General features: G+C 39.8%; 1 protein-coding gene across 1 annotated transcript in view; it reads left to right on the top strand.

The window, feature by feature from the left end:
* Positions 1 to 25,577, top strand: part of SMARCC1 (SWI/SNF related BAF chromatin remodeling complex subunit C1) — a 125,971-nt gene that overhangs the window by 65,145 nt on the left and 35,249 nt on the right. The window contains exons 20-24 of the mRNA XM_039837617.1: positions 4,290 to 4,548; positions 5,266 to 5,427; positions 20,429 to 20,484; positions 21,881 to 21,995; positions 22,638 to 22,792. Coding sequence (XP_039693551.1) covers positions 4,290 to 4,548; positions 5,266 to 5,427; positions 20,429 to 20,484; positions 21,881 to 21,995; positions 22,638 to 22,792 — 747 coding nt within the window. The remainder of the gene's footprint in view (positions 1 to 4,289; positions 4,549 to 5,265; positions 5,428 to 20,428; positions 20,485 to 21,880; positions 21,996 to 22,637; positions 22,793 to 25,577) is intronic.

Raw genomic sequence — 25,577 nt, 5'->3', positions numbered from 1 at the left:
AACCAGTGATAAGATATCTCTGTCAGCTAGTTTGAGTGCTTATTTGGATTTCTTTTTATCTTTGGAGATTCTTACAAATTCTTGGACAGGTAGACTTTAGCAATTATTTCTTTTCCGAAGGGTAGGAAATAGAGAACATTGAGTTCCATCTCTATCGATTATTTCTGAAGAGGGACCATTTGTCTTTAGTTACAGAACAGCAGTCGTTTGGGTAAGATAAAGACTACATGACACTACTTAGTATTCGTGGTTAGAATATGCCTGTGGGAGCTAAATTAGAACCGAATGAGGAAGCTTATTTTTAACTCCGCTAGGAATACTGTTCCCTAAAAGGAATAGAAAATCTGACTAGAGGTAGATTAAACCAAAAGGACATCGGTTTTTTTGTTCAGTTGGATTTCTTCGGATTGGCAATTTCAATATTTTTTCCACTACTCGGTTATATCAGCATGTCCCTAGGTTTTCAGTCGTTTAGTTCCATTCTCTTAGCTGTCCATGTTCTGGGTTATCTTCTGGTCACAGGAAGGCCTGTTAGTTCCAGGCTTCTCAACCTCATTCAACACTAGAAGAATGCTGGGAAAGGCATTTCTGGAGACTTTTCTTCTTGGGCTCTTGGAAGGAAAAGCCCCCCATCAGTTTTTCTCTTCTATCTCATTGATCAAAATGGGTCTCGCAACGATGTCGTACTGCATGCAGGGCTGGGAAAAGATTTACCTGCCTTTCTAGTTTCAGTGGAGGGGTCATCCTGGAAGAAGTTGATGACTGCTGCTGGTAACTTACTGACAGCATCTGCACTATTTATAACGATAACATTGGAGTAGTGAGTTTATGGAGTAAGAGATTCCTTTTCACTGGAGCATTCCATCTCATCCAGACTCGTATATCGTGTGGAAAATATGCAAATCAGACATCAACTAGAAGATTAGAGCTGGTCAGCAGTTCTCAAACTTTTTGGTCTCCTGATGCACTTATACTCTCCAAAATTATATGGAGGGCTCCAAAGAGTTTTCATTTATGTGTTTGTCAGTATTTCTTGTATTAAAAATTAAAACAAAGCTATTTAATTGATTTAAAAAGAAAAAACCCATTTTTATGAAAAATAGCTTTTGAAAAAAGATTAGTGCAAGTGTGCATTATACGTTTTGGCAAATCTATGATGTTTGACTTAATAGAATAAAACTGAATTTTCATATTTGCTTTTCCATAAAATATGTTGTTTTACCTTGAAGTACATTAAAAGCTGAATATGTTGTTGGAAACAGCAAGAGTATCTTAGTGGCCTTTGCAGATAATTACGGATATTCTCTGATACTATAATAAAACATGAACCCTCGTAGTTTCTTAAAGGTTATTTAAAGGAATCCGTTGGTCTCTCTTGCACTTGATCTTTTATCCACGTGTGATTGCGCAACATCTTGTATTGCTAAGTTAGAAAATATTAGTTTACTGAATTGCGCAGATCTTCTGATTATTGGTACAGTTCCTTATACGATATTTTTAAAATCTCTTGATAATATTACTACCAGTCTCGTCTCATGAGAGAGTATCTTTTAAGTAATAAGACAGGCTTTTATGGCAGTTATATATTTCTCAGAATTCTAATTTTCCTTTAATCGTCAGCAACAAAACTACCAGTTTTCCTTGAAGTGACATTTTTTGAGAATCCTTGATTGAGATATCTGTGTCTATGAAACCATAGTATTCGATGAAAATAATGGCTAGTTGAGCTTGAAACTCAAATGATCCTACAAATGCTTTTCCTTTAGACAGCCATCATGCTTTGATGGTTGATACTTAGTTCTCTTTGGTGCCATTTCATTGCACCAGATATTAAAAACATAGGGACTCAGATGTTTAGATTCAACAAAATTAATAGTTTTTACTATTTTATTAAGGAACCGTTTAAGTAAAGTTGGCTTATTTTGTTTTTGCCAGCATGTGGCAGTGAAGAAAAAGTGACTCCTAAGACATTCTGATGCCACCGCCTTGATTCGCAATAAGGGGCCAGTGGTTCACGCACCGTTGCTTTCGCAATGTCAGAATAATGAAAAAGGCTAAAAGTCCCAGTACTGATATGAACGGTTTGGATCTCTCAGTCCCCCTGAGAGACTCTGGCGCCCCATGGGTGTCCGGACCACGCTCTGAGATACACTGGGACTGGGGATGTTTCGCGGTTCTGTATTGCTTTAACTTGGTTTTTTGAGTTGTTCCAACAGTTGTGGTTCCTTAAGTTTTAGTGATGTATTAACTCTTTTTTACACTTCTCTTCTACTTGTTCTCTCTTCTCATTCTTCCTCCCTTCCTTCCTCTCTCTCAAAATTCAAAACAATTTCTTCTTTGTGAGTCTTTCCTATTATTTTAATTTATTCTCATCAGCCCATCAAGTATCAGAGATGTACAGAGAGCTTCTTTTCTGAGCTGCTTTTTATTTGAGGACTGTTTTGTCTAGTCATATCTGCCATGGATGTTCTTTTAAAAGTTCTCAGTATTCGTGAGGGAATGTAATATGCTTTTGTATTGCTGTTTTAGAATCTTGGGGTTCTGGGGAGAAATTTTGTTGTGCAGTGCCAGCTGGAACAACAGTCTCGCATCAGTTCTTATTCTTGCTGGCATGATGCTCAGGATTTTCTCCTCTACATCTGAGATGAGTGGATAGTAAATACAGAGTGAGGTCACAGTGGCTGGGCTTCTGTTTACCCTGGACAGAGCCAAGAAAGCCACGGCATCTTTACACAATAGCGCATTTTCTGTCCTGCAGGTGGAACCTGTCCAGTGGTTGATTTCTCTTTTAAACATGTAGTTGAATCAGCAGGTGGTGTCCACGCTTACACAAAGAGGAATAAAAGGCTTCCCAGCAGCACCGTTTACCGCTAACACCTTCTGTTTATGTAGTTTATTTATCAGTAATTAATGGCTTAACGTGAAGTAAGATGAAAAGTTTTAATGAATTTATAACTAAAAACATAGCCAGTTTCTCTCTAATAAATAGATAAATCTGGAATAGCTCATTAAGGTTTATTTCCAAAAATAACACACCATTTTATTAGATATGTATACCACAGACAGCATCCCAGATATTTTGAATTCTTCTGGACACCGTCCACTTTTGTTTTTAAAAGACCTTTTTTGGATGTGGTCTCTTATCAAAGCACATTCTCATGGAATGCTGCAGGTTATCACACACTGCAGGTCAGCAAATAGGTCTCTGGAGCAGGGATTTTCAGGCATGCTGCTATTGACCTGTGGGACCCATAGTTTTTTTTGTGTGGACTCTTATGTGCATTGTAGAAGGTTTAATAGCATCTGTGGCCTCTACTCTATAGATACCAGTAGCACCTCCCCAGTTTTGTTAACCAAAAATGTCTCCAGACATTGCCAAATGTCCCCAGGGCAGCAGAATTGCCCCTGGTGAGAATCATGGCTCTAAAGCGAATGGGGCATGAGTAGCGGCTTTGATAAGCTACTGAATAGATTTCTTTTTACCCAGTTAATTCTTGATTTTTCTTAGCACCATGGTATATGTTTCTGGTTTCCCTATCCCTTGCTCTCTTGGAGATTGCTTTTACTTTATTTGTGTGAGTTTTTCAGCATTTTCTATGAAAAATTATAAGTTCTAAAACTAGAAACTTATGCACTTTATAAATTTTAGTATCAGTTTCTTAATTTCTACCAAAAAGCTTGGAGTTTGAATAGGATTGTGTGGGTGCTAGTTCAATTTGGAGAGAATTGACATCTTAACAGTAGCGTCTTCTAATGAATGAACATGGTGCATCTCTTTACTTATTTAGGTCTTTCACTTCTCAAGAGCATGTTTTGTTTTCTCCAGCGTGTTGATCGTACATGGTCTTTATTTTTATTCCTAAGTATTTCGTTTTTGTGCTATTTAAATATTTTTATTTTCCCCAACTTAAAATTTGTTATTGCTGGTATATATAGTAATAAAATTGACTTTTTTTGTTCCCTTCCCTTCTATCCTGTGACCTTGCAAAACTTTTGTTTTAGTACCTTTTTGGTAGATTCCTTAGGATTTTCTGTATAAACATTCGTGTGTATTAATAAAAGACAGTTCTTCCCTTACAAGGTGCATACCTTTTATTTATTTTCTTGCCTGAGCAATAATTTAATATAATAAGGAAAACAATCAGCTCTGCTTATTTTCTTATGTCGAATACGATCATTTTCATTATTTTTTTAAGAAACCCATCAAAGAACAGTTATAGGCTTCCGATGTCATTGCATATTATTTTCTTGTTATCTGACATTAAAGCTTCTGTTTTTTTCTGTCGTAGGCCCTAGAGATGTACAAGGATGATTGGAACAAAGTGTCAGAACACGTTGGAAGTCGCACTCAGGATGAATGCATCCTCCACTTTTTGAGGCTTCCCATCGAGGACCCATACCTTGAGAATTCAGATGCTTCCCTTGGGCCCCTGGCCTACCAGCCTGTCCCCTTTAGTCAGTCAGGAAACCCAGTCATGAGCACCGTTGCCTTTTTGGCATCTGTGGTGGACCCTCGTGTGGCATCTGCTGCGGCAAAAGCAGCTTTGGGTAGGACTCTCCTAAGCCATCTCGCTATCTCAATTTCAGATAATGGTTTAATCCTTTCCTTTGTGTTAATGTTATTGCATATTTAAATGTTATCAACTGTTACATTCATTTCAGTTATTTAAATAAAAAATCAGATATAGCCCCTTAAAGATACTATGTTATATTTAAAAGTGTTAAAACATTTTAAACTGAAGCTCCTAAAATGTAATAGTTTTAAAATTAAGAGCATTTTTAAGAATTGGAGGGGCAAAACAGTTTTTATGATATATTTTGTGATTCATTTGAAATCTGATAGAACAGCCAAAAGAAGTCATTTAACATTCTCGGATTATATATCTGATTATAATTAGAACTTTATCATACCACAAAACTCGTTCTTGGCTCTCTGGTCGTTTTATTCTTTATTATCAGTCTCACCAACCAGAGTTAGATAAAATATGGGCAGTAGTTTTGATCGTTACTGATAGAAATTTAAAAATCTCTTTTATTTATATATGAGATACTGTGACATGTAAGGTGAAGACATAGTCATAGAATTTCATCACTACACACGATCATCTCGTCTGGCCCTGTCGTTTCGCTGGGATAGAGAGGACTGCGTCCCCTGAAAGGTCACGACGTGCAGGACCCTAAGGCTGTGTTGAATTCACTCGTGGTTTAAATGGAAGCGACATTTGTGTAAAACCAGGCCACTGTTCCATTTTTGTGCTTGAACAGAGGAGTTTTCTCGGGTCCGGGAGGAGGTGCCACTGGAATTGGTTGAGGCTCACGTCAAGAAGGTGCAAGAAGCAGCTCGAGCCTCTGGGAAAGTGGACCCCACCTTCGGCCTGGAGAGCAGCTGCATTGCAGGCACGGGGCCTGACGAGCCAGAAAAGCTTGGTGAGTCGCTACTACACCCAGGGACGATGGTAATCGGAATGTGTTCTGTGAGCTTGCCGACGGGGTTTGCTTGCGCCAGTGGTGAATAGAGTGATTGGTATAAACTTGGCTCTTTAGATTAATTAGTATGTGATTTTTTTCTCTTATCTCTTTCTTTTGTGGTAGCTAGAACTAAAATAATTGCCTCATAACTGTTAATAATAATCACAGTTGTGAAGTATCTGGTGCCAGTTTTTAGATCTAGGTTTTAAGCCTATAGATATCAGAATGCCGAAAGGACATTAGTTGTTAATTTAATTTATTTGTTGCTGGGTAGGTTTAAGATCATTGTTTTTTATTATTTTTAAATTGAGGTAAAATTCATGTAACAAAATTCTCTGTTTTAACCACTGAAAGGTATATAATCTATGTACAGTGGCTTCTAATACATTGTCAATGTCGGCCATCACTTTAATTCCAGAACATTTTCATCACCCCAAAGTTAGTTCCGTACCAAGTAAGCAGTCACTCATCATTCCTTCCTCTCTTCAGCCCTGATAGCCTCCAGTCTGCTTTCTCTCTGTGGATTTGCCTGATCTGGACATTTTATAAAGAAGTCATACAATATGTGGATTTCTGCATCTGACTTCTTTCACTTAGCATAATGTTTTCAAAGTTCAACAAAGTCCATGTTGCATAAATCAGTACTTCGTTCATTTTTATGCTGAATAATATTCTTTGAGTGGATATACCACATTTTCCTTATTTTGCATCTGACTTCTTTCACTTAGCATGTTTTCAAAGTTCAACAATAATGTTTTTTAATGAATGAACATAGGATGTCATTCCATGATTTAGGTTGTCTTTAATTTCTTTTAAGCAGTTTTTCCTGTGTATTGATTTATATATATTTTTTTGGATGCTATCTATTGTAAATGAAAGTGCTTTCCTGATCCTAGGGGAAAAACATTTAGTTTTTCATCATTAAATATGATGTTAGCTGCTGGATTCTCCTAGATTCCTTTTATCAGATTTAGGAAGTTCCCTGCTATTTCCAGTTTGTCGAGTGTATTTACTGTTAAATAGTGTTGGCTTTCATCACCTGCTTTTTGTGCATCAATCACGATGATTGTGTGGTATTTTTACTTTATTTCCTAAATGTGTTGTATTATATTAATTGATTCTTGCCTGTTGAACAACCTTTGTGTTTTCTGAGATAAATCCCACTTGATCACTGTGAATAATTCACTTACTATTTCATCGGATTAGGTTAGGATTTTTGTATCTATATTTGTAAGGGGTATTAGTACTTTCCTCTGCTTGTGATATCTTTGGTTTTGGTATCAGGGTACTTACCACCTCAAAGAATGAATTAGGAATTATTGTTTTTTTTGGAAGAGTTTGAAAAATAATGATGTTCATTCTGTTTTTTAAATGCTCGATACAATTCGCTTATGAAGCCATCAAGTCCTGGGCCTTTTTGTGGTGGTGTTGATGTGTTTTGATTATTGTTCAGTCTGTTCTCTTGTTATAAGCTTACTTTAGATTTTCTATTTTTTTGAGTCAGTTTTAGTAATTTGTGACTTTCTAGAAATTTGTCCTTTTCATATAGATTATCTAATTTGGCCACGCACACACAAAATCATAATAACCAAAAATAGAAACAACTCAGATGTCCATCAGCTGATGAACGGGTAGGCAGAATGTTGTATACAGTGGAGTATTATGCAACCATAAAATTGAATGAAGTATAGACATATGCTTCATGCATGAACCTTGAAAACATGATAAGTGATAGAAGACAGCAAAAAGAGACAGTATATATGTACTTCCAATGATATGAACTTGTCCTGGATGGACAAACTCCGTAGAGCTTGAGAGTAGATCACGGTTGCGTAGGGCTGGAATGGACAGGGGTAAGTAAAGAGAGTGACAGCTAAATGGCTTTTTGAGGTGATGAAATGTTTTAAAATTTACTGTGGTGATGGTTGCATATAAATGGGAATATAATAAAATATATCGAATTATACTTTTAATGGGTTGATCATATGGTATGTGAATTATCTCAGTAAAGCTATTTTTAAAAAGTTCATTGTTTTTTTACATTCTCTTTTATATTCGTGAGGTTGGCGGTAATGTCCCCATTTTCATTCCTGATTTTAATAATTTAGTCCACGCTTTTTTTTCTTTTACTAGTTAAGATAAAGGCCTTATCAATTTTGTTTATCTTTTCAAAGAACCAACTTTTGATTTCATTGATTCTCTCTATTATTTTCCTTTTCTCTATTTTATCTCAGATATTTATTATCTTCTTTTGCTTTCGGATAAGTTTGCTCTTTTAATAGTTTGTTAAGCTGGAAGATGGGATATTGATTTGCAGTCTTCTTTATTAATGTAGACTTTTATAGCTATATAAATTTCCCTCTCAACACTCCTTTTCCTGCATTCCATAAATTTTGATATACTTTATTTTTGTTTTTGTTATTCTCTAAGTATTTTGTTATTTCCTCTATGACTTCTTCTTTGACTCATTGGTCGTTTAAGAGTATGTTTAATTTATATTTGTGAATTTATTACATTTCTGTTAAAACTGATTTCTAATGTTATTCCATTCAGAGAAGATAATTTCTGTGATTTCTATTTTTTTTGAAATCTATTGAGACGTTGTTTTTCCTGGCAAATATTCTTTTTATATTCTGTCGTCGAATGGCATCTTCTGTGTATGTTTGTTGTGGCTGTTGTTCAAGTCGTCTGCTTATCTGTTTCCTAGTTCTGTCCTTCACTGAAAGTGATACCTTGAAATCTCCAGCTATTATTGTCTGTTTCTTCCTTCAGTTCTCTCTGGTTTTGCTTCATGCATTTTGAGGCTCTGTTGTTAAGTACATACATATTTATAATCGTTACATGTTTTTGATGGATTGACTCTTACCATTATATAATGTCCTTTCTCTTTTGTAACATTTTTTTGTCTTAAAGTCTGTTTAATCTTATATTGGCATACCGTTTCACCTCTGTTTTGATCATTGTGTTTGCATGGAATGTTTTTTTCCATTAATTTACTTTCAGTGTCTTTGTATCTAAACTGGGTCTTTTGTAGACACTATGTTGTTTGTTGGGTTTTAGGATTTTGCACACTAGGTTCTACCTTTGGTTCTGCCCTGTATAGCCACAGAACTTAAAAGCCATTTACCCTCGCCAGCTCTGAGTTCTCTTACCTGTAACGTGAAAGAAATTGCTGGATGCCCTATATGATGTATTGCTGAGCTGTGCCAGTCTGTGATACTGGACTGACGATATTTTTGCTATTAAGGACATTTAATTATCAATTTTTGTTTAATCAGTCTTGAAGAGGAATAAAATTTAAATATAAATTTATGTGTTTTATGTTTATAAATTTATATTAACATAAATATGGTTTATGAGTAGCCTCATAAACAATACCTGGCTTCTCAAATGGGAAATACTATATAAGAGGTTTATTTACACACCAGGTAAATGTATTCTTTTATATAGTTATCAGTAGTGTATTCTCAATGCTTTTTACATGGCGCATCGTTTTCTTTCCTTTCCATTTATTATGAAACAATTTGACGAGTAACTCAAGCTGAAGATTTAGTGCCGTTTTGCCTGCTTAGTTCCGTCTTTGTCTCAGTTGTATGCAGTTTATATAGCATGTGCTTCAGCTGCAATAATTTTTTTCCCTTTCATTTATTATAGAATAAAGATAATATAAAGTAAAAAATTTTAATTGCCAGACAGTACTCCACACATTATATGATCTGAGCCCTTGCTTCTCTTTTCTAGATGATCTGAGTAGATATCACTGAATTCTCTTGAAGCCTAAAATCTTAAGGTTTCCAGGGATTTGCTTAGGGCCTACACCTGTTCTTTCTGCCTTCTTAAAAGTGTCAATCTTGCAGTCTCACTTTGGAGATATGAAAATCTCAGAATAAATTATTGACCTAACTGTTCTTAATGTTGGTTACTTAATCTAGCATACCGAGCCTTTTAATTAAAAATAAGAGTATTCACAGTATTTCTTAGTTTGAAAATCACTCTTTTCCTCTGAGATGGAGACTGAAATTAGCAAGCCCAGCCACATCTCTGTCACTCTTCGTTGACTCTGCACTACAAGGCAGTGCCCAGCATGGGCGGGGGACCTGGGCCTGTTGAATGCCTGGGAAAAGTCTTACTTTCCTCAACTTTTTGTGTGCGTTTGGTTCGTTTGTAGGGTCTTTTGGTTCCCTGTGGTCGTGGAATTAAATAGGGTTGGCAAAGTTTTCTTATTTAATTCAAAGAAGTTTCTATAGTTTGTAGAATCAGGGACATGTTTTCATATGTAAATCTGTTTTAAATTTTTTGGTAGGTGATACTACAGAGCAAATTTAACCATTTCTAATATAGTGGGATTTAAAACAATGAGGACAAAAAGATATCTAGCACCCTTAATTCTTGTGGGGCTAGGTTCTCCTGATTGAAAGTGAATGTATGGTTTCTGCAGTGTGCAAAGCTTGGATCAGACCGCTGCAGGAAGGACTGGAGACTGCACGAGGTGATCCTTTGAGAGCCATAAGTAGTAAAATTGATTCATAGTATCTGAAAGTAGCCTGTCAGGTAACCTCCCGGAGGCCCAACATGTACTCAGTAGTTGTTGCAAAGGAATTTGTGTCCTTTTCCCATCTAATTAAGAGCTAAGGAAAATGCCAGCATAATGTGAATATTTCCAGATGAGTTGTAAACCGCATTCTAGAGCTAATGATGGCCTGTGAAAAGTTACTGTGATTTATGTTGATCTGTGACTAATAGAATTAGGAAGTAGCAAATGGAACTTCCTGTGGGATTGGCTCAGCAGAGTTGTGGTGGGAAGTCAGCAGTGTGCCCGCCGTCTTTCTGAACCACATTCTAAGCAGGGAGTGCAGAGAAAGGACATATTAAATTTACATTTCCACTTATACTTTATATAATAAAACAGTGCCTTATTACATAGAACAATGATCTGAAGTAGAATGACGTACGATTTTTCTTATCGAGAGAATATTGTACTTGGATAGTAGATTGATCATACTTTTTATTATGATGCTTAATTTACTATGTTACACCTGTTAAATACTAACAATGGTGAAATAATAATATAAGAAAAATAAATGTTTCCTTGTGAAATAGAAGACTTGGGATTTCTCATTAACCTATCTAACTTTTCATCGTGGGTTTGGATTGGAGGGAGTATTTGGTGAAATAAAAGTGAGGGTAGATGAACACTAGGATTGAAATACCTTATTTTCATTTATTAGGCGATTTCTCATAGGAATTATTAGGAAATGAGTGTTAGCGTATCAAAAGGGGCATCTTCAGTCACTCCCCTTTAACTCTAATCATTCATCAATATCTGCTGATTTCTCTAAACTTGTATGGTTTTTTGTTTTTGTTTGGCCAGAGACCATTCTATGAATAGAAAAAGTAGTATTGATATTTGAGACCTTTTGTACTTAACTAAAACTGTTACTAGGTTTTATTTGCCCTGGGTTTATAGGAAAGGTGGGAGGAGTGAAGACAGATATGAAAAGAATTTTTAAATATTTTTCAGAAGTCATTGGAAACCAACACTTCTGAGTACTCATATTTGTCACACGCTATGTACGGGTTTTCTGATTGGTCATTTGAATTTCCTTTCAGGAGAATCCTTCAGAAGAAGTGGTGTTACATTTATAGTCAAAGGAAGGAGGTTAGGTGTTGTCAGGTTACATAGGCTTGTGAGAATATGGGCTAAATTTTGAACATAAATCTCTCTGACCCCAAAGCTCAACCTCTTTTCACCATAGCACCTGTCAGAAGTACAATATGTAGGAATGCCTGCGTATTTTTCACTCACTGAACAAGGACCATCGAAGGCCTCATAGCTCCATAGTACTGTACTGCCTTGTATGCTCTGGAAACTGCAATAGAAAAAGACCCAGGCCCTTCCGAAAACCTAGCCTCTACATGAGGAAACAGACAAAATGTACCAGAGGGAGCGGCTGTGGATGATTCACTTATATAAGATTAGGTGCTGAGAAACCCACAGCAGTCAGCGTGATTCATACACTAGTGTATGAGCCTATAACATAAGCGTTCTTGGGTAGGAGGTCAGTCTTAAACTTGATTTCCTTTGTCCTTGTAACTCATAGGGATAAATAGGGCTGTAGATACGTTACGTCATCTCACGTGTTCTCGGCGCTAGGGCACTGCTGAACAAAGCAGACCAAAATTCCTGCCTTCATGGACTTTATATTTGAGAAGTGGAAGATGCATGAGAATCTAGTATATAAAACTTAGAATGTGTAAGTTAAATGTGTAGAAAGAGTACGCTGGCTGATAAGTGGAATGGTGAAAACAAAGCAGGGACTGGGTAGCGGGTGAGAGTGAAGTGTGGGGAATGGCAGTTTCACATGGGCAGGGAATGTTTCGCCAAGAAAACATTTGAGCAAAGAAGTAAACAGGGCGAGGAAGGGAGCCGTGTGGACGTCTAACTCAGTGCTCTGGGCATTGGGAGCAGCCAGTGTACAGGCCCCTGGATAGGAGCTGCCCGGCGTAGCTGAGGAACAGCGAGGGAAGTCGCGGACAGGTAGCTGGATTGCGGGGTGGGCAAGGTCATGGGCGATGATGCGGGCCCTTGCGGGCCCTGGCAGAGTTGTAGTGTTTACTCTGGGTGAGACGGAGTAAGTGGAAGGGTTTGAACACAAGAGCATCAGGGTCTGACATATGTTATTAAAGTTTCATTCTAAATATTAGGTTGAGAATAAACCCCATTTAGGAATTGTTAAATTGATTTATTTTCCAAATAACTTATCTGATATATTTGATTATCAAAGATGACTTTTTAGCTAAGGCTTTTATTTTAAAGAGCTTTATTAAATTTTTCTTTACTTGACTTGTAGACTAAACAAAATAACCTTTCTGATAACCTGTTTGCTTCTGGCCAAACATACTGAATTGTGGATAAGATTAGCACAGCGAAATCTCTTATGCCTACCAGTTAGGTTCAACTTTGCCATTTTTATCTACCTAGCAATCTAAATAAATGATTTTATTTTTGGTGAATTATTTGCAAGTAAGTTGCAGATGTCATGATTCTTTGCATCCTAAATAAGCCAGCATGCATCTCCTAAGAATAAGGACATTTTCCTACATGACTGTCAAAATACAATGAATCTTAGCACCTTTTTCAGTCATCAGCGCCCCTCAGAGTTGAAATGTGCATGCATATTCACGGGCCTATCAGGAGTCTGTCAAAGACTTATTATTGATTGTAACCCCTATTTATATTTCCTGTCCTCAAGTATTGATTTTATTTAGTTAATCATCTATTTATTGCTACTGAATGGATTTACTGTCTTGATTCTGGTTTAGAGAAATTTGAGAGATTAAGTTAATTGGTGCTTTTTTTTATCAACGGGCAGATCGTCATGGATTGTCCACTAGTTACCAAATACCCTGTGGAATGCAGCGCCCCAGAGTGTGTCTTGAGGCATTTGTCACATAGCTCTGTGTAGAGAAACCCAGCTAATCATTCCTAGTTTTCAAGAAGATTAAGAGCTCGTCTCTAATTCATCAGGAGATTAAGAGCATCCTGACAATAATGATGTTGAAAAGGTCACTTTCTAAGAACATAAAGTCCAGAAGTGATAGTTACAGTTCTTGCTTCAGTTACTATTCCTAGCGTATAAAACTGCCTCATTCTTCTCACCGTGAGGATTTTCATAACTTTCATAACATTTTTTAAATAAGGCACTTAACTTCTAACACCATGTGTGAAAAGCCAGGCTAGTGAATCTGAGAGAACAGTGGAGCAGTATTCGTTCTTCAGATGTACGTCATGCGGAATGGCTTCTCTCTTCTCTTTGTCACTGTGGTATTTGAAGGGCTCTTTCAGACCTGTTTCAAGAGGCATTGAAATATAAATTCAAACTTCCGAGCAGCTCATAATGGACACTTAACCTCTAGAGACCAGCTAATACTGGGTAGGCGTTAAGTGACTTGCCTAAGGACTCAATATTTATTAGGTGGTAGGATGTGTATTTTCAGGAAGAAATTGGCTTTCATTACATAATATAATTTTCTGCCTTTTAGGTGACTGTTTTATCCAATCAGGCATTTTGGTTACTTTATATAGATCTCTTGCTGTGGGCAGTTATATACAGGTAATACCCTCTAATAAGGGCTACGTTGTGATGAGTGACAACATACACGGGAAAATAATTCAGTGTTGGAGGATTGTGGCTAGAGAGAAACAGTGTTAATAGCTCAAGGATGACTGTACATAAGAAGTGCTGTAAGAATTAACACAAGGGGACGTGTAGTTTTAGACCAAGGAGGACTTTATAAAGAAAGTAAGATTCGAGCTGGATGTTGAGAAAGAGGTTTAGAAGGTCACTGGATTGGAGCGAGTTTGTGATTCTGTAGAACCGTGTGAATGAACAGAGGTGCAGAGATGGGAACGGAAGGTCGTTCAGAGGGTGGGAAGTAAACCAATTTGGCCACAATACAAAGTTCGAGTAAATATGTGGAAAGAGCTCAGCCTACAAAGGCAGGTCGGAGCGAGGCTAGAGCGTTTGGCAAGGCTCGTGAGCTTGGTGGCCTGCACAGGGCCGGCTTCGTGGAATGCTCGAGCTTCACCGGAACAACGCCAGACTGCCAGGTTCCTGCCGCGGGCCTCGTCCTGTGCTTCCCCGAGAAGACGTAAATCACTGGACGAGCAGGTCTCAAACTTCTTGGTCAGGACTGTTTTGACTCTTTAAAAATACCGAGGAGAACCCCAAATGCTTCCATTTATTGGGATTATATGTTAATCTTTACTGTATTAGAAATTAAAACAAAATTTTAAAACGCCACAGAGGTACACATTCCTGTAGCTGACTTCATCGTGCAGCCTTGGGAAAGCCACGTTCTGCACTTCTGCAAGATGAGAGTGAAAAAGCAGATGACATCTCAGTGTTGCTATGAAAACTGTTTTGACCTTGGGGACCATCCCCCCACACCCCAGGGTACCTAGACCACACTTTGTGAATCACTGAATTAAACAAACACCCTGTCCTGGAAGGATATTCAGTTTTGGGGGAGATATTATAAAAAAAGGAATACAGCCATGAAGAGAGGCACACATGGAAGAAACACAGGCTTGGGTTGGTTAGTGAAGGCTTCGCAAAGGAGGGTGACCTTTCAAACAATAAGGAAAAAGGAAAAAAGAATGAACGCAGGTGGCATAGTTGGAAGTAATACCAAGAAGTCTGTGGAGAGCAGGTACTGTGGCCAGGTGCAGCCATGTAGCTGTGTGTTTGGCTGATTTTGAAGGGCTTTTATGTGGTGAACACTGAGAGGCCATCAGAGAATAGACGTAACACAGTCCAGTCTGTTTTTGAAAGTAACTACTTGGGGTTTACAGATGGTGCACAGGAAATGGAGAAAGCCCCCACCAAATAATTGTCGTTCTTTCCAGGGAGCATTACTTAGTCATATCATACTTTATTAAAGGCAGATACTTCACAAGCATTTATTTGTCCTCAAAGCTAACCTTCCCAGCTCCCTCACCTCTTTGGGAAATGGTTTCTCAATCTCCTCATTTTGGTTTTGCTAACCATATTATTACTGGACTGAAAGGCAGTTCATTGCAGAAGCCAGGAGAAAGGGGTGGTGCTGGTGAAGGAAAGCGTTCTGGACTGGTGGATGAGAGAAAGCAGGAGCTTAGCTCAGCTCTCTAAGACAGGTAAAAGACACGGATCTCTCTCAGATAAAAGTAGGTTTGGTAGCATGGGGCAGACAGGAGGGAGGAGGCACAGGACTGATCCGGGGCATCATTGTTGCATCTGTGGGAGGTGGAGCAAAGGACAGAGCAGAACCTGAGTGGGAATGCCATTTTGTTTCTGGTCTCTGAAGATACTTTTAGCATGTACGTTAGCTCTTTGACCTTCGGTTGAGGTTCATTCCAGTTTAGTAGGCATAGTAGTTATCCGTTGCTACATAACAAATTACCACAGAGTTAATGGCGCTAAACAAGATACAGCTATTACCTCATAACTTCTGTGAGCCAGAAGTCTGTGCACAGCCTAACCGCTGAGGCTCTACCTGGCTGCAGTCAAAGTGGCAGCTGGGCTGCATTCTCGTTTGGAGGCTTGACTGATCCATCTTGAAAATCACTCCTGTTTTCGGAATTCATTGACTTCCGGTTGTCAAACCGAAAGCCCCAGCTTCTTGCTGGTTGTCATCTGGACGATGCCCTCAGCTCCTAGGGGCCACCCACAGTTCTTTGCTATTTAGGCATCTCCTGCGTCGCAGCTTCTTCATCAAGCCAGCAAGGAGAGTGTGTAGAGCGAGTCTGCTCTTTACACAGGCTCTTACGTAAGCTAACATCGCATCACCTTGCTATGTTCTTTTGGTTAGAAGCAAGTCACAGATGCTGCTCACACTCAAGGGAAGGGGATTATACAAGGACACACAAACCATGAGGCAGGGATCGTGTGGGGCCACTCTGCCTAGAGCCTCACCCCGATGGTAGGCATTTGTGGGTTCTGACATGTCTCCTATTTGCCAGTATCCCCAGTTCCCAACATTAAAGTTGAGACCTTGACAGTCAGACATCTACAGAGAATCTTTATCCATAAGGAGGGCTGTCACATTAGCATGAATTTTCTATCACAGGGGTTAGCAAACTTTTCCTGTGAAGGGCCAGATAGTAAAACTTTTAGGCATCTGTGGACTAGATGGTCTCTGTCGCAACTATTCAGCTTTGCCTTTGTGTGAAAAAAGCAGCTGGGTGTACCACGTGACACATTAACATTTTAAGAGAATGAGACAAGGGCAGGTAATTTTATAAAACTATCTGGCCCTTTACGGAAAAGTCGAAGGTCACACAAGAAAGGGAGTCACAGATGACATACCAGATTGGGAAGGGTCTTTAGCAGTCCAGGACAGAATGAGAGCCCTTTGTTGTCACTGAGGAAGCACCGAAGGCCATAGAAAGGGCTCCTGTTAATAGAGAGATGAGTCCGGGGTCCAGTCAGCAGGACTTTCTGATAATGTCAGGGATTGTCCTGGAGCACTTGCGGGGAGCCAGACAGTTGTAGCATTTTGCATGAAACGGTTTGTTTACTCCTTAGCAGTATGCTTATGAAGGAGGTACTATATTATTCTCCTTTTGTGGAAAGGCAGACTGAAACCCTTGTCAGCTAAGTAGCTTGCCCATAGTCACTTGAGCTAGTAAATTGTGGGGACAGGATTTGAACCCAGTTCAGTCTGGATCTTTTTTTTTTTTTAGCGCAAGGACTAACATTTTGGTTCTTGGGCCAAATCCAGGTTACCACCTGTTTTTATTAAGCCCACAATATAAGAATGATTTTGCATTTTTAAACGGTTGGAAAAAAATCAAAAGAATAATAATAGTTCATGACACATAAAAATTCTATAACATTCAGATTTCAGTGTCCATATGTTTTATTCAAACACAGCCACACATTCATGATCAGACTGCTTTCATGGCAGGTTTTGTGCTACTACGGCAGAGTTGAGTGCACTTGACCCGTGAACAGCGTGGGGGGTTAGGGGCTCCGACCCCTGAGCCGGCAAAAACTCATGTATAACTTAAGTTTGTCCACCACGTATTTGGATTCCCAGCCTTGGGTTGAAAATATAGTTGACCAACAGTTGCTCACATATCAGTGAACCCATACAGGTCCACCCGCGTTGTTCAAGGGTCAACTGTAATTGCAACTTAAGACTGTAGAGCCTGCAAAACAGGAAATGGTTGTTATTTGACCCTTTACAGAGAAAGTTTACTAACAGCTGCTCTCCAGCATAACATCTTAATTGTAAATGAGGATGTTGATGTTTTCCTTGGCTCACCTGGTATTCCCCTCCTAGCTCAGTTACCTGGTCAGGTTTTTTATTTTCTCCTCCTTTTTGTCTTTGGCACACGGCCCACAGTTTGTTATGTGCCTTCTTGTTTAAGTTGGGGATTTTATCTTATTCATTCTAAGTATCGTCTTTACTTAACTCTGCAGACATGGGTCCGACCACACACTGGAGGAAGGGATGCTCAAACTTCTAGCTGATCAGCACCAACAAGATGACATGGTTACGTAGAGGTGGCATCCTCTTAAGAGTTTATAATTCAGACCAAAGAAAAGCCAGGCAGGGGGCAGTTTTTTCTTCTCTTTTTCTAAGAATATGTCTAATAGTTTAAATACATGTTTTGTGGAATAGAAACCACTTTACATACTCTTCCAAATGATACCTTGAGAGAAACAAGTTATAATTATACTTGGTAGACATCTTAAAAGTCTGAGCACCTGTCTCTCTTCCTAATATACTTATTTTGCGCCTTTTCTTTCTTTTCTTTATCTGTCACCCCAGAGATTTATCAATTTTATTAATCATTTTGAAGAACCAAGTTTTGGGTATATGGATTCTCTCTCTGTTGTACACTTTGTATTTGTTTTTATTGTTATTGTATATTTTTTGTATTTTGTTTTTATATTCCTTTGATTTACCCTTGTTTTTTTCTCTCTACCTTTTATATTGTTATTCTTTCTCTGCTTTCTTATAAAGGACATACCCAGCTCATAAACTTTGAGCCTTTTTTCTTTTCTAATGTAAGCCTAAGAAGGCTTTACATTTATTTCCCTCTAGGTGCTGTTTTTACTGATTCCCTCGATTACATTGCCAACTACTGAGAAATTTTAATTTTTATATTTTAAACACCTAATTTCAGTGCATTGTGGCGAGAGAACTTGGTGAGAAAATGTCATTGAGTTGAAATTTATAAAAACTTGCTTTATGACCTAATTCGTGATCAGTATTTAGTAAATGTTCCATGTGAGCTTGAAATTAATGTGTATGTATCCTATTTTTGGCGGCTGTAGAATTCTACACACGCACATTAGAAGCATCTTGCTGTGTTTCACATGCTCTGTCTTAATTGAGAGAAATACCTTCGAATCCCCCACTGTGTTGTACACTTTCATTTTCTCCCTGCCTTTTTGTCAGGTTTTGCTTTATATAGTTTGACATTTGTATTAGGTTCCTAAAAGTTTTAACAAATTAACAGTTTTCTAGTGAGTTAAACCTTTTCTTGATTATGTTGTTACTATTTCTAATAACGCTCTATTCTTAAGTGCTTATATTGACTAATAGTACCATGGACAGGTGACTGTTCCTTGGATTCATTTTTGCCTAGCGCATCTTTTTCCACGCTTCCATATTTTCCACCTTCCTTTCCTGTATGTGGATCATTTCTTTAGATACGTTTTACAGTTTTGTAAATTCTCTCTTCACCTTGTTTGCACTTCTTTGATCTTTTGATTATTTTTTTAAATCTTTGGTCTCTTTAATAGTATCTTATTGATTACCGATGTTTGCGATTATCTTTTATTCATTTATATATCGCATTCATGGCCGTTCTAGATTCAGGGCCTGAGAGTTCTCAGATTGGCACTGCTTGGGTTGTGAATCTGTTGGTTGATGTTTCTGCACGGTCTTAGTGGTTCCTTTTGCCTTTTGTGAGCTCATTGGCTGGAATTGAAATTGGAAAAACTGCCTGCAGAGAATTCTGCTGCTTATATTCAGTTACCACTGGCTTGAGATCCCATTGACCACCCTTGTGGCTGGCTCTGTACAGGAATCCGAGATTCCTTTCCCTGCCCTGGACCTGACTAGTTCGTGGCTCAGCTTCCTCTTGGTGAATTGTTATAGGCACCTCTGTCTCGGTGACCCCACCCCTCCACCTTGCCAGAGAAATGCTCAGATCCTGACCCTACTTTCATTCTCCTGTCTGACCTCTGATACGTTAGGCTTTTAGCATTTTTTGGAAGGTGATGATCCTTAAAAGCTCTTCTACCTTATGTGAGATTCACAATGTCCCAAAAAATGTCCCTTGGAGCTCTTAGTCTGCCTTAACGTTGGAGGCAAGATGATCTGATTCTGTCCTCAAGACAGAGAAAAAGGGTTTTCCTATTCAATAACTTTAACACTGTTAGTCAGTTTTCAACATATTTATTTAGATGTGTTTACATATTCTCACTGAGGATAAATACTATTATATACAAGAGGATATTTAAACTATAGGATATTTGAATGTTTTTATTTTAATTACATCAAACCCTCATTATGTTTGAAATATTTGTTTCTGTATAAAGTTCTAAAACCAAAACTATTTATCTGGTCGTGTTATGTTTTTGTCTTAAGCATCTCCATTAATTTCGTATCCATGGGATACAGTAGTGACCTCGTCAGCGCTGCACTCAGGACTCTCCCTGACGTGACGTTGTTTCCCTCTCTCTGATTTCTCGTATCTGTCCTCCCCTTTCTCGTCATCACCAACGACTTATGTTTCCCCTGCACCTGGAGTCTTTTTGTCTCTTTTCCTTGAAATGCCCTTCTCTCTGTATGCACCACCACTGCCATGTGCACACACCCCCAGCTGTGTCTGCCTAGAAAATGCTTGCGCAGCCATTTACCCTTCCCTGACTGCCACCGTTGTGCCCTCTGCGCTTCCCACAGCATCTCATGTGTGCTGGTTTGTGTCCTCTCCAGCCAGAAGAGATGCTCTTGAGTTTCAGTGAGTATCTAGCTCAGCATTGTTTCTCCAGTACCTGACTCGTCTGTTAAGTAATAACAAAATTACTTTTGCCTTTTTTTACTTAAAAAATTTTGAACTTTTTATACATAGAGGAAAGTGAAACTCTTCCGTGCATTTTCACAAATTAAAACATCCATTTAAACAGCCCCCAGATCCAGAAACATCAACACCCGAGGCCCCCACTCCCAGACTGGCTTTCGGACTTGCATGGTTAACTGCTGCCTTGATTTCTAACACCTGTTTTTGAACTTTAACTCAATAGAACCATAAAGTATATGTTGTTTTTGTGTCAGACTTCTTGTGTGAGAGGCTTCCATATTACTGTGTGTGGTTGTATTTCAGATATTCTCATAGCTATGTAATAGCTTTTATTATTTTTCCTTATGATGTTACTTGTTCTTACTCTTTTGTTTGTAGAAGGAACTGAAGAGGAAAAAATGGAAACAGATACTGATGTTCAGCAGCCTGAAAAGGTAAAGTCTGTTTGAATTCTCCCACGACAGAAAAGCCACAGAGAGCATGCCTTTCATGGCATAATGGTTTGGGTTTGTTTTGAGCTTTTAGTCCCTCTCAGGGGACTATAAATAATTCTGTCAGCCAGTTAGACTTTGGTGGTTTTTAAAGGATAGTTCTCACAAAACATAACACAGGACGTTTTTCATTTATTCATTTGGTGAAGATTGATCCTCTCCCAACCTCTTTTGTATCTCTTTCAGTTGAGAATATGAATATAAGAGTTGTAGTTCTTGTGAATATTGAATTGTGGGGTTTAGGTCCTATACTTGTGCCAGAAGAGAATTATAGAATACCCAAGAATTTTGTAAAAGAGTTAACTGTCAGCAGAAAGATATTTAGAGAAGACTTACAGAGAAGGTGACATTTAATGTAGATTTTAAAGAGCAGGTAGAACTAGATTGAAATAGAGGATAGGGAGTCGAAGAGTCTAGCTAGCTGGGGAGGGGAGACACTAGCACCAGGGTGCCGAAAGCATCAAAGTGCCCAGTATGTTTGTGACCCCACGACCCCTGTCTCATATGCAGCCTCTTCAGGATCAGGAGTACATGATGAGCAGTCAGTCACTATTAAAGTGAATTGATAAAAGCAGGATTTAAGGTCTTAATTATATGCGGTGTTTTAAAATTGTATGTAGATAAGGATGATGAGGATGTAAAATTAATGACAATTCTTACAATGTTCTAAATACTATGCTTTGTATTTCATATTTATGAATTAATCTGAATTCCTCTCAAATCAGTGATAGTCTCTTCATCAATAGATTATACTACAAACTCGTCCAAGGTCACAGATTTCAAAATCAGCACATGATACCAAATGCTGACCAGAGGAATTGAAGTTTTTGGTACCCAGGGTGGGCTCACTGATGCTCTGTTGTGACTCTTTCTACAAACCATTAGCAAATGGCTGTGTTAAAGGGCTTCGTTAACTTTTTATCTCAGCAGCATTTCATCTGGCTTCTTGGCTGATAATGTGCATTTTAAATGCTCTTGGTCCTTTTGGACAACAGATCGATCATTTATTTATTAAGTAGTTCTCTATTTAACCAGTAAGTAAGAAATGAATTCCCTGACAATTCCTTTGAATGTTGTAACCCTGGCCTTCCAGCAGAGGAGCACAGAGGGCAGGGACTGTGTCCTTCGGGGTAGGTGTAGTATCTTGAGAACTCTCAGGTGTTGAAGTAGTGGAAAGTACTTCTCTGAATTTATTAATTTCTAGCTTTTCTCTACAAGGCACTTTTGAATCTAGTCTACTTTTTGTCAAAAATCGTAGAACCTTTAGTTATTCTATGACATATCACTCGTAAAAGGGCCTTTTTTGCTCACTCTCCGTCCTCTTTTGTACCCCTTTCAGGCAGAAAACAAAGGGGAGAACGAAGTGGATGAAAGCGATAAAGCACAAGATGGAGACAATGAAAAAACTAGCGAGAAGGAGCAGGATAGTGAAGTTAGTGAGGACGCCAAATCAGGTAATCTGAGGAGACTCTTTAGACTCTATCACGTAAAACTGTAAAGGCCACTGGAGAGACGTGGGCAGTTCAGTTGTGTAGAAATAATTCCTCATTTATTTTGCGTCGTTTCTTAATGGAACGGTGTGAGTTTTGTTTTGTAAGTTAGTGCCAGTGCCGGCGCCAGTAGTTGCCTTGTTTCCCGCGGTGTACGGACAGGTAAGTTGCTCTGTGCTACAGAAGTCGCCACACACACCTGCCATCGCATTTGCAGTGACAGGTGCTGGCGGGCCTCACCGCGCCTGTCTCACAGGGCTCGCGGCAGCGCTGTGTCCTGGGCTTCGGATTTCCTCCTGACCCTGGGGTTTCCCAGAGCACTTCATTGGGGGTCGAACAAACATGTCGATCTTAGGGCTTAGTCCCCCTGGATCTCCCTTTATATCCAAGGGAACTACACACACAGCTTAGAGAAGTGAAGGCAAGACAAAGCGTACTATTGAGAAAATCCGTCTCAGGCAGACTTACATACGTGGAATGGTTCCGCAGAAATCTCAAAGATCTCTTTGTGACATCAGTCCTAGTTTGTCATGTGGCAGAGGTAAGAAAGAAGATGGTTTATTGAGATTGGGCACACTACCAATACAGCTTTCTGATTTTTTTCAGAGGAAAAGGAGACCGAAGAGAACAAGGAGCTCACTGATGTTTGTAAAGAAAGAGAGAGCGATATCGGGAAGAGGAAAGTAGAACATGAAATTTCTGAAGGAAACGTGGCCACGGCTGCTGCAGCTGCCCTGGCCTCCGCTGCGACCAAAGCCAAGGTTGGCCCCGACAGCCCTGTCGTGGCTCTTCCCGAAGCCGCGAATGGGCGTGCAGGTTTTACGTTATGGGGAGCATTTAGTGTAAAGAGCCTTGCACTCAAAGGGAGCTGGCCGTTTGCTTGAATGGCACTTCTGGGTCGTGAACAACCCCTTTGGAGGGGGGTGGCAGAAGGTGGCTCCGGTCCCGAGGGGCAACTCCCTTCCCCACAGGGACCGCATCGCTCCGCCTTGCAGGGACTGCAGAGGTTGAAGGCGCCGTTTAAAGTCTGTTCACCTGCGGAACTTGTCTTGGACTGTTGTTCCACTTTCTGCCAGATTGAAATATTTGTGATTTTTAAGGCAGAAATCTGTTTCCTTGTATAAATACTTCACCCTGCTCTTACAGACTGAAAGGAGAGAGAGAGAACCTAAAATAGCTCTTTTCTTCTTGAATTTGCCAGCTTTTCTGGGGGTGGCTTTCTCTATTTATAACACAGTTTTGGCTTCACAGCATATTTAAGAAGAAAAGGGAATGTGATTTTCCCCGCTTTTTGTTAATTTTGCATTTTCAAGCATTCCAGACATGAATATGTGGTTTTAAAAAACCTTTTTACCGCTTCTCCATTTTACACTCAGAAGTAGTTTCCTTCCATCATAAGTGACCACGTTTCAAGCAGTGGTTACCAGAACGTGCCTGACCGTTTTATCTTGAGCTGTTCTTCATCGGTAAGGCGTTCTTTCAAGGTCTGTAAGACTCCAGACCATTGAGCTGCTGCAATCTTCTCCAAGCGTTCTTGGGTGGAGCATGATGTATAAGAGACTCCTGCCTGACTCAGCCAAACCCCAGGACCATTGTTTTGAGTGTCCACCCATCAGTCGCAGATGTGGACGGTGGGGAGGGGCGTGTATGGGCCACGGTCCTGCGTAGTCATACTGGCCAGTCTCTTCCAAAGATGATCCTGACTTTGTGGTCCTCGAGCACGATCCTAGGTAAACTCGTCCCTTCTGCCCCCACCCCTAGGAGTTTTGAGGTGCACCCTTGTCTGGGTGAGCACTGGTGTAGACACCAATTTGGGTAGTGCTCCACGTTCATTTGGTTTTGCTCCTCTGTTGGAAGCATTCTTTGAGTCTTTGTGTTCTGCCGCGTTTGGGGTCTCTGACTCTGAGCCGCTCGAGTTCTTGCTGTTCACGCGGTTTCCAGGCCGTAACGCTGGTCTTGGGCGTGCACGTTCTCTTCTGTGAGGAGCTGAAGCCAGGATGGCTGCCCTCCCGTGTGTTCCTCAGGGTGCAGCACCGCGGTCCCCATCCACCAGTCTTCAGACCTGCGGCCCAGGTCACCTTTCAGCCACCAAATCAAATCCTCCGTGCGCTTTAGTTCACCGACAACACCCGGCCCCTCCCTGCTCCCCTAGGTCTGTCCCCCTTTATGGTGCTTGTCTCCTTGCCATTTTCTGTCCTTCAACCAAAGTTATCTTTTTAAAATTTTTATTGAAGTATAACTTAACATTCAAAATAGATACAGAGGTCTTGTAGCTACCGAGTTTTTTGGAGACTGGGCCCACCTCTGAGGCCACTGGCAGCACACGCGTCAAGCAGTATGACGTCACCCGGCCGTCCAGAGTGGTCGCTGGCCTGTTTGACACCGTTGATTAGTTTCTCCTATTTTTGATTTCATACAAATGGGCTCATACAGTAGAATCTTTAGAGAGATAAATGTGAGCAAATACTTTATTAGATAACCTTCCTATCTCTCTCAGGCTAGAACGTCAAACTCTTTAGCAGGGAATTCAGGAGTTGTCCATGGTCAAGACCCTCGTCAGTTCGCAGGTGTCATTTCTTGCCTGTCCATTCTGAACTGTTCCCTGCCGTCCTGCCAGACAGAACCCCGTCTCTCAGGTCCAGCTGGGCTTTTCTGGATACTCTTCCCTCTCACAGAACGTGGTTCTCTCTTTTCTGTCATTTCTCCTCTCTGTACCACTCTGCGTGCTTCAGTGTAGGTTGCTGGAGAAGGAACTAAAATGGCAGATTACCGTAAAAAGTTTTACGGACGCTTCATGATGTTTTCATAGCTGATGAAAACGTGATGACCTCATAGCTGTTCACATGTGCAGCTTCAGGACAAAAGTGCGTCCTCTGTGCACTGCTGACTGCCGAGCCAGTCGTTTGCGTCCTTTATTGTAGAGACGCTTCTATGGATCGGTTTCCCTGGCACGTAGACATTTTATACAGTAGTGTCCGGAGAACGTTTTCTTTCCAGGTCAATGAATTTTTAGTCCCTCAATCATCATTCACTCTTATTTATAATAACTGGGAACTTAGATTTTTATTCTCAAAACACCTACGTTTTCTACTGATTGGTGAGAGTGACACAGATGCTCCTGCTACATGACTTGGCACACATGAACTGTTCAGGGCCACTTACAGCTGGATCTTACACATTTCACAGCACACACAATCATTTTTGTGCTACATGGTAATTAAGGGGTAAGGAATTCACTTAAATTACTGTAATTAGAACAACTTATCTAGCCAATCCAAGTTTTCTCTTATTCCCTTTTTGTTCTTCTGTGTCTATAAACAGCTTTGTTATTATGAGTTTTCTTGATACATTTAATTGTTTGTCACTCTGACACGGAGCGGTAATCAGAGGTTCTGGATCGAGCCCCAAACAGAGAGGGTGGGCCTGCTCCCCGACATTTCCCGTCCTTGCCAGCGAGGCACTCGTCGGTAGCGTGCCTGTTTTTCCATTGCACCTGCTGACAAGCTGTGAATTGACCCACCTGAAGAGTGGTGTGTGGGTGCCCTG

Source organism: Pteropus medius, unplaced genomic scaffold (assembly GCF_902729225.1).
Source record: "Pteropus medius unplaced genomic scaffold, Ma_sr-lr_union100, whole genome shotgun sequence".
In the NCBI taxonomy this organism is placed as follows: Eukaryota; Metazoa; Chordata; class Mammalia; order Chiroptera; family Pteropodidae; genus Pteropus; species Pteropus medius.
This window is presented reverse-complemented; position numbering and strand designations above follow the sequence as displayed.